Source organism: Lycorma delicatula, chromosome 1 (genome assembly GCF_047948215.1).
Source record: "Lycorma delicatula isolate Av1 chromosome 1, ASM4794821v1, whole genome shotgun sequence".
Taxonomy (NCBI): domain Eukaryota; kingdom Metazoa; phylum Arthropoda; class Insecta; order Hemiptera; family Fulgoridae; genus Lycorma; species Lycorma delicatula.
Window position 1 is genome coordinate 108,445,891 of NC_134455.1, and position 9,800 is coordinate 108,455,690.

A 9,800-nucleotide genomic window follows, 5' to 3' on the forward strand; every position below is an offset into this window, starting at 1 on the left:
TAGTATTTTAACTTTCAAGGGTGCTAGGGCCTCGATCTAAACGGTAGTTACCGGAGGCTAAACAGGAAAAAGATAGGGCCTCGGTCTGTGGCTTAAAACCTTCCTTGGTAAAATACGAATGCATCCTGAAAATGTGAAACCAATCGATCGGTTGATTCTTTGAGATGAAATATATATAAAAACCTTTTCAGTTATGCCAAGAAACAAAGGTAAAAATTTGGTTGCGATTGATCGAGTAGTTTTTGGTTTAACTCGAACTAACAAAATCCCTCTTCGTTTTTATAAAACAGTATAGATGTAGATTATGTCCGGATTAAAGTAAAATATGTATTTAATAAAAATAATTAGTAGTTTGTAAATATTTATTAAAGTCATCTTCTAAGGATTGAGAAAATGTATTTATTGAAAAAAAGGGATTATATTATTTTGCTACCTTTCCATATTATTGGAATTAAATTGAGTGGGTTGGTATTACTAATCACCATTCTCTGAACTGAGGTTGGGTTTAGAATTACTCAGTTCTACGATTATGTTTTTTTAGTAAATAGATTGTTGGGCACTGTATTATACCGTACTGTTTTCTGTAAGCTTTCAACTTTTTTTTTGTACAGATTAGTAATTTGATTGTTAATTGTAAGTATTTCTTATGATCAGGAACTTTTTTTTATATAGTAGCCTGTTTTTATTGTTGTGTTCTAAAACTAAACTGTATATTTTAACTTTCCTTGTATAATAAACGTAATTTTATAACTTTTAATCAAATAAAATATAACCTTAGTTATAAGAAATAGCTACTATTACAAAAGTTAAATAAATTTGTGTAAGAAAAATATTGTTTTACATTATTTCAATTCGTTATGTTTATTAGTCGTTAAGCAAATTTAATGATATTGCTAGAGTATATTACAAATTTAAAGAATGAGGACATAGATGCTTTGAAGTTTTGTCTTATGTGCGTATTGTAGGTATGTTTAATCTAATTTCATGTTGTAAGAGCTAGTTATGCCAATGGTGTTATATTCAAGTGGTTGATGTTATTGGTTTCTTGAAATGATTACTATGGAAAATCTTAAAAAAGAACAAAAAACTGATTATCCATTGCAATAAATATCTATACTTTTCATTACACATATTCTAAATTCTTCCTGTAATTTACTGATAGGTTTTTGAATAAATTAGCAGGAAATGATATTTCTGCCTGTTACTGTATCCTGAAAATTCAGTGTGAGTTTTGATGCCAGTTTATAATATAAGTCTGTTAAATATATAGGTATATTCTAAAATTTAATAATTATTATACCGTTGCATTTATGCATGATTATTATTTTGTAAATTACACAGTTTTTTTCTTCAGAAAATGGTTGGATATTAAAAATTTTTCTGTGAACCAGTTCAATTTGACGTAATATATTTATATATGTAAATAATTAATGAAATCAAGTTAAGTTTAAAAATGTAATAATGTTCAAATATTAGCTATACTTTGAGGTGATTAAACTGTCATAAAATTATGTTCTGCAATTTAATACTAACACCACACTACATCTTATGAAGGTCTCTTCACTATTAGGTAATGAAGCAAATGTTATGCTAAAAGGATAGAATGATTCGAATTGTAGCTGTTGATGCCATGGCACCAAGCATCAAGATTGGTTGTGCCACTTGTATCCTACCATAGACTGAATAAAAAGCTTTCCTACTGGCTTTCAATCCTGTTTTTTTTTTTTGTAAGTAGTTCCTTTATGACTCCACACACTTAAAAACCCCAGTGGTTCTTGCCAGTCCTTTTTTGAATGGCAAATATAACCACAACTGCAAGCTTTGCTGTCACATTGTCAATATATCTTGGTGTCAAATAAATACCCCTTTAAGCACCATCTTGATCTATCCTGCCTGCAGAATAACTAGAAAATATAAGAAGCTTGGCAAACCCCAGGAATTTTCCTTTACCAAGCTACCTTCGATTAGACTGAATGAATGAGTGTGTTTGCTACTATGATGCAACTATCACTACTCGTATTTCCACATGTTTGGTTTCTAACCCAAAATCTCAAAATACTGTAATTGAAATTTTGGCCTTCTAGTGTGAATTTGTAATGAACAACTTCACAGCAGTGTGATTAAAACTGCAAACATCACTTTCATTTTGGTCCTCAGTTGTCCTGGTTTTTTTCGATCAGCCAACATTTTTACATTATCAGATGTGAATGTTTTTAATGAAATTTGGATTCTGGTTTTAATACAACCAGCACACTGGCTACTCAACTGAAGTTCAGATATTTTGAAAACTGTGTACGAATCTTTAATTTGCGTAACCTGATAGCTTCATTCTTGAAAGCCTGCTTAATCATACATGCTTACTTAAAGTTTTTGTCACCAAGCTTTTTTGTGCATAACAACATTATTCTCAAAATAGAAATGCAAGCAAGACCTATATTTCTATTGCATATGCAATGCCTGTTAGACACCAACAGGCATGTGTTGAGCACATAATAAGATTAAAAAAAAACCATTCATGTGTATCAGTTACTGGTGATGCATTCTACCAAGTTTTACTACTTGCATAAAAATACTTTCTTAGAGAATATAATATGGTCAGATAGATAGCAATAAATCTGTTTAAAAACAAATTTACCTTTCTGTTAGTTGAAATTAAGAATAAAAAATATAGAAAAAAGCTATCTATCTGTAATAGTTCAGTAAATCAGGGGCATTAACTATCCTTACAATCTACAGTAGAGTGGCAGATGTGTTAAGATATGAATTTTTATTCCAAAAGATTGGTAACGTACAGAATTGAGTGTTCCTTCGTCATGTTTGTTTCTTAAAGTTGAAATATGGTTTTTCTTAAAAGTACATATTAATTTAAATGATTAAATTCATTATGTATTACAGGGAATGGATGCACCAATTGGTGATGCATTTGTAGATGGAGAGCCGTTACGTTGTGATATTAAATTAGAAAACAAGGATGAAATTGAAGAAATGAAATTTTTATTTGTACCAGTTATCAAAGTAGAAGCTGGTCTTACAAATGAGCATGTAAGTTTTTTATTACTGGGAGTTAATCTTTCATCCTTGTAATTGAACCTATATGTTTTCTTCCTTCCCAAATCATTTGACAATGCCTCATTACATGACCCAACTAACTATTTTTCTAGGTGTTGCACTATCTTCATTATATTTATATTTAATCCTAAACATCTTCACTTAAAGATTATGTAAGCTATTATTTCTATCTAAATGTATATTTTAGAACCCTGTATACTTTTTTCATTATTCTTTTGTCCATAATTAGTTTTCAGAAGTAATACTTGTCATATTGATAGTGAAAAAATATAATGCATGAGAAAACAGAAGATATGGTTATGTAGCTATGTAAAATGTTGTTTAATGTTTCAGTACATTGATGAATCACACTCTTCACCAGAAAAAGAAGATCCACTCCAAGTAGAGAGCAGTAATATTTCATTGGCTGCTGCCAGTATGAAAATTACATCAGTTAAATCAGAACAGCCAGATGTTGAACATGAAGTAGTAAGACACATGTTTTCATAGTTTATTAACTTAAAATATATTTTAAGTCCTTAATAAAAATGGGTGCACTACTGATATTTAAATGTCTTTCAAACCAAAAATACCTTTAGATTTGTAGATATACTTACTGCATCACTTATGCAATTAAAAATGTTGATCTTTTACTTATTTTTTGTGAATAAATATTATTTTTAAATAATGAATGTCTTTTTTAAAGGAGTCCTTTATAACTCTTTAAGAAACATTTCTGAGAACAATCCACAAGTATATGAAATACTTTTCCAATGTAATGGTAATTTTTTTCTTTATCCTGTCATTTAGTATGAATCAATAAGACTAATTTACTTCTTGTATGGCCAAATTTTATTGAAAATAGGCTTTTTCCTGTTTCTCATTTTATTCATATACAGTTTGTTCTAGTTGGTAATTTGGAAATGAGTTAATAAAAATTGTATTAAATGTTAGATAAACTTATATTTACCTACCCCCCCCCCCTTTTCAAATAAAGTAAAATAATTAATAGTTTTATTGATATGTTAGAGTATTGCAGTTTTTTTTAAATTTTATACATTAGTCCACGTTTTATTATGACAGTAGAATGAGTGGTTGACACTTTTACAATAATATGTGAAAGTAATTTGTGGGAGAAACTAGGAAATTTTTTAAAATTTTTTAATTTGAATTGATTTTGTTTGTAACAAAATCAAACCATACTGGTACAGTATGGTTTTATTTATAATAAGATTACACAACAGATTCAAATCATACTGGTACAGCATGGTTTGATTTTGTTATGCTTTAAAGCATCTTTTGATCATTGATGCCAATAAATATGAAAATTAAAAATATTAACTTATCCATATGTTCATGAATGATCAAAGTCTGCTAAAAACAACAGTAATTTATTCTGAAAAAATAATGATACGAGGGTTATTTTTTTAAGGTCCAATCGGTCACGAAATAAAAACCCACGCAAAAATTAGATGAACCTTTGCGCATATGTGTTGCGCAGCATCTCCAGTATGGCCTTCAATCACCTCGTGTCACTTCGTTTAATTCTGAACACGCAGCTAGCACGTAAACAACGTCTACAACAATACCATCTCTGTAACAAACGTCTACAACAATACCATCTCCCGCCAAGTGTGAAGTGCGTGCGGTAATTCAATTTCTTCTGCAAACTGTGTGTGAGATGGGTTCCCAAGATGTTGTCGACCATCACAAAACAATGAGAATGGACGCCTCCCTAACGTTTTTCCAGCGCTACCACAATGAAGGAGAAGATTTTTTTAACAAAATTGTCACAGGGGATGAGACATGGTCTATTTCAAAACTGAAGAAACAAAAGAACAATCCAAACAGTGGATGCATTCTCATTCTCCCAGTAAACCAAAGAAGTTCAAGCGAACTTTCTCCAACAGAAAGTGTATGGCTACTGTGTTCTGGGACCGGAATGGAGTTCTCTTGGTAGAATTCATGGAACATGGCGCACGACCTTCACTGCAGCCTGATTCTGCGTGACTCATCAACGTCTACAAAGGGTAATTCAGAATAAGGGGAGAGGAATGTTGTCAGCAGGCATTGTCTTTCTCTATGACAATGCTCGGCCGCACACTGCATCATTTTCGTTGGGAAGTGTTTGATCACCCACCACACAGCCCGGACTTGGCTCCATCCGATTTTCACCTCTTTGCTCACATTAAACGCTGGCTAGGAGGACAACATTTTGGCACAGACATCGAGCTGCAGACCAGCGTAGAAACATTGCTGAAAATACAGGCGGCTCCATTCTATGACTAGGGTTGGAAAGTTGGTACCATGCTATGACAAATGTCTAAATCGGAGTGGTAACTACATAGAGTAATAGCGTAACTATGTAAGTACTTGTTACAAGTAAAACATTTTTTATTTTCACTGTGGTTTTAATTTCGTGACCGATCAGACCTTGAAAAATAAATAACCCTCGTAGTTAACTCAAATAAACCAAATAATAGAACTCATTGCTATTTTAGTAAATTACTGACCAATGTGAAAGATTTTCCCGCCAATTTATTTAAAGTAAAAGTAAATATTTTCTTTCTCTGAAATTGAATTCCTCTGATGATAAAAAAATTAAACATTTCTGAATTTCCTACATGCCTATTAAGCCTGTGGTAGATCTGTAGTATTTACTGTAATACTGTAGTAATGGTTTATTGTAATATATGACAGATTTTAGTGTAATGGTAGGTTATGTCAAAGTACGAGTACGTAAATGTGGAGTTTCGTGGAATGTGTATGATCTCAGTTTTGTTGTTCATTTGTATTCCTTATGATTGACATGTTTTAGGGTTTTTATACCTAACATAATACTTCTTTCTGTTTATTCCAACAAGTGAGTATATTGAAAAATGCAGTGCACTTTGTAACAACATTAAATAATTGTACGTTGTAGTTGGTCAGTTTTAAATTGGGCATTTAATGTAGTCGATAAAAAGTTTTTTTTTTTTTGTTTAGAAGATATTATTTTATAAGTTAGGTAATTAACAATTGAAAAAATATATTATTTGAGCATTCAATATCCATTTTATATTTTGTTTTACAGCCCAGTTTTGTAATTTTTTGGCTACCCAAATATGAATTTATATAGTTTTGATATTAGTCAATTTAAATGCTTGTCTTTAAGTTATAAACATTTTTGTGATTAAAATAATGTATAAATTATTTTTATATCAGTTTCCAAGAAAAATGCTAAAAAAATCTTTGATTGAATTAAATAAAGATTTTATTTTCTATTACAAAATTTATTTTATAAACAGTATATAACCCAAGTCATTTTTTTTTAATTCTGAAAACTTATTGAACTTCAAAATATAAAAAGAAATTGAACATAGAAATAAATTTACAAGTTAGAAGAAGTTCCAAAGTAGGCACAGAACAAATAAACATATTTGTAAATAACATAGTAAATAAAAAGAACAAGCCTTTAAATATCAAGATTAGTCAAACATTTTTAAAAACCAGGTATGGAAAAATAGAATAAGTAAGATAGTTTAAAACTTCTCAGAGAAACTATACAATGGAACAAAAAATGTCCCTAAGAAGTTGAGCGAACAGACTGGAATTAGTATATCATTTAACACCAAACATGTACAATAAAAAATCTTTTTCTATGAATGCAGAATTCATTCATTTGAACAAAGTGGTTTGACCAAAAGTGTTCTACTCTCTAGAATGTTTGAGAATAATCAACACAGGCCTTTTTTTAAAGAAAGATAAAAGATTTTAAAGAAAATATTTGGTCCTATAAAAGACTATATACCTTTAATATATGTGAATTGTGCCTCCCACAAACAGTTATATCAGAAATGTAAAGAACTAATACATGAGAGGAGATTATTTTTCATAAGTCACATTTTAAGGATAAGTGATAATCAAATTCTTAAAAAAATCCTTTGTTTTTATTTATAAGTAAAAAAACAAAAGTGTATGTTGCAATTAAGTTAATGAAGACTTAAAAAGAAAACTGGAATAGAAATTCAAACTTAGTTGTTACAGAATTCAGGAAAGGACTTTAAGAAAAGTGTTAATGGAGTCTGAAGTTCGCCAAAACAAAAAATAAGAAAATATACCTTCCTATGAATAGTTTTAATAATGTATACTAAATTATGTATTTAATAAACATATAAGTATAGAAATAAATTATTTACATTAATCCATTTTCATTAAAACATTGTTAATTATTAGCCGCTTGTACTCTTACTTTACAGAAAAAATAAAATGTAAATGATGAAATAATGTATATAAATATTTTATTAATTTATGTTTGCAGGATCTTGGTGAAGCAGTTGAAAGAGTTTCAAAATTGTCAAGGAAACAGGCTAAAAAAAGAAAACATTGTGATGTTTGTTTAAATTCATTTTTAAATATTGGAGAATACAATAAACATAGTTGTTTAAAGAATGGATCTATTCATGTTGGAGAGAAAAAATTCATATGTAATTTTTGTCAAAAGTCTTTTAGTTTGAGTGGCAATTTAAAGGAACATCTTTCCATACATACTGGTGAAAAGAGATTCACATGTAATGTTTGTCAAAAGTCTTTTACTCATAGTTCTACTTTGAAGCAGCACTTTACCATTCATACCGGTGAGAAGAAATTTACATGTGATTTTTGTCATAAGTCCTTTTCTCTCAGTTCTACTTTGAAAAGGCACCTTTTCATTCATTCTAGTAAAAAAATATTCACATGCAACTTTTGTCAAAAGTCATTTAGTCATAGTTCTAATTTGAAGAAACATATTTCAATTCACTCAAGTGAGAAAAGATTCATATGCAATTTTTGTCAGAAGTCATTTACTGATAATTCTAACTTTAAGAGACATGTTTCCATTCATACTGGTGAAAAAAAATTCATTTGTAATGTTTGTGTAAAGTCTTTTATAGACAGTTCTGCTTTAAAAAAACACCTTATGATTCATACTGGTGAGAAAAGGTTCACTTGTAATTTTTGTCAAAAATCTTTTAGCCAAATTGCCCATTTAAAGAGACATCTCATCATTCATACCGGTGAGAAAAAATTCATTTGTAATTTTTGTCAAAAATCTTTTAGAGACAGTTCTACTTTAAAGAGACATATTTTAATTCATACAAATATTGTGTAATTTTTGTTTAAAAGCAATTTTTTCTTCATTTAAGTTAATCTATTGTTATTCAAACAAAAGGACCATTCTTTAAAAATATAATTTTTTAATTGATTTTTTCTTCCATAAGCAGTTTTCCCATTCTGAATCTTCCACTGAATATTTTCTACACAACATAATTATAATTTCTGAAATTTTTTAAGTGATTGGTTAAATTTCTATGATTCAAATTGTTATATTTTTAAGTATACTCTGATGTAACCTTGTCATAAAATAATTTTGAACTAGCATTCATATTACATTGAAAAAAAAAATTGATTGTTATTTTTTGAAATAAATGATTAAACATTACAACATTATCTAGTGTAATATTTTTTTTATTGATAAACTATAAAACAATTAATGATTTATATAACTTCATTAAAGTACAGTGAACTGTATGTGTTGCATTTGGTTGGAAAGAGTTAATGTAACAACCTTAATTAAAATCAACCCTTTCCAACCAACAGACAACACATGGATGTGATAGGTAACTAGTCACCATTCAATTATGGGAGTGCTAGTCATTATTTGAAATGTGTAGTCTGATTTGATTGATGTGATTTTAATTAATTTTTTTCTTAAAGGTAATTCTCTTTTTAAAATGTATTTTATATAACACTATAATTATACATAAACTCTATTATTGTCAAGATATCCTTCATCCTTCTACAAAAGACATAAAATTGCAGTTTTTACTATAGAAAATTACTAAAAGAATCAAAATCTCTTAATCTTGGAATCAAAATGTTTTTCATTATGCTACTCATGGAAGTGTCTGTAATTTTTACAACTACGAATAAAAAAAACAGAACTTCAGCAGAAAGGTTCTTTGCAGATGTTACAATACGTTGTGTTGTCATGCGATGTTTTTGGATGGGCAGACATAAATTTTGCATAGAAGATGAAAAATGCCGCTTCTACATCCTCAAGATTATTTGTAATGGTTGAACGCAGTTTATCAGATAAAGATTGAATAATTGATATCCTTTTTTCACCTATAACTCTGTTATAAGGAAAAGTTTCTCTTAATCTATTTTTTTATGCCTGCTGCTGTTTATAACATGAATAACATATGAATAAATAATTAATTTAATTTTAAAGAATTAAAATTAAATTTTTCTTATTTTTTATGTATCATTGTAAAATACAATGGCTAATGTCTTCTTTTATAGTAGCATGAATTATTATCGGTTCTAATGTGTCAATTTCAAATTTTGTCAAATTATAAAATTCTATAATGTATTCTGAAGTTTATTGATAAATGGATGTTCATGAGTCATTGACAGGAGTGTGATGGTTTTATTTTACTTGGCTTTGTAAGTCACAAAGAGTTTTTTCCTTATCAAAGGTATAAATATTTTTATTAAATCCTAGTCTTACTTTTGCGGCCTTTTATTACTTTCATTTCTGCAGGTATCTCTTTTTTATCAAGCCTCAGCGTTCCAGCTAATATTATTTTTTACTTTTAGAAGATTTTGTGCTAATGGAATAGATGTGGACCAGTTATCAGTCAATGTTTCTATTACTCCTTTTTAAGTTTTTTGTAAATCTTTTGCAAAATATTGACCTCGCAGATGTGTGTTAAGTCACAAAAGTTGAG

At 29.0% G+C, this 9,800-nt stretch overlaps 1 protein-coding gene across 2 annotated transcripts; it reads left to right on the forward strand.

The window, feature by feature from the left end:
- The first annotated feature begins 485 nt into the window (after nt 1–485).
- On the forward strand, nt 486–8,569 carry LOC142321003 (uncharacterized). Of its 2 annotated transcripts, none has more exons than XM_075359006.1 (4): nt 486–583; nt 2,896–3,042; nt 3,403–3,537; nt 7,349–8,569. In XM_075359006.1, the coding sequence occupies exons 2-4, from the start codon at nt 2,899–2,901 to the stop codon at nt 8,177–8,179; spliced, it is 1,110 nt and encodes a 369-aa protein (XP_075215121.1). In that variant the 5' UTR covers nt 486–583; nt 2,896–2,898; the 3' UTR covers nt 8,180–8,569. The 2 variants fall into 2 exon arrangements, with proteins under 2 accessions (XP_075215121.1, XP_075215114.1); XM_075358999.1 differs by having other exon boundaries at nt 486–633; nt 7,349–8,563.
- Nucleotides 8,570–9,800: the final 1,231 nt, after the last annotated feature.

Bases quoted from the DNA above. Each gene is read 5' to 3' on its own strand.
- LOC142321003 (XM_075359006.1), top strand. From the start codon at position 2,899: ATGGATGCACCAATTGGTGATGCATTTGTAGATGGAGAGCCGTTACGT. The intron at 3,043-3,402 runs GTAAGTTTTTTA...TTAATGTTTCAG, and splicing joins CTGGTCTTACAAATGAGCAT to TACATTGATGAATCACACTC. The intron at 3,538-7,348 runs GTAAGACACATG...TTATGTTTGCAG, and splicing joins CAGATGTTGAACATGAAGTA to GATCTTGGTGAAGCAGTTGA.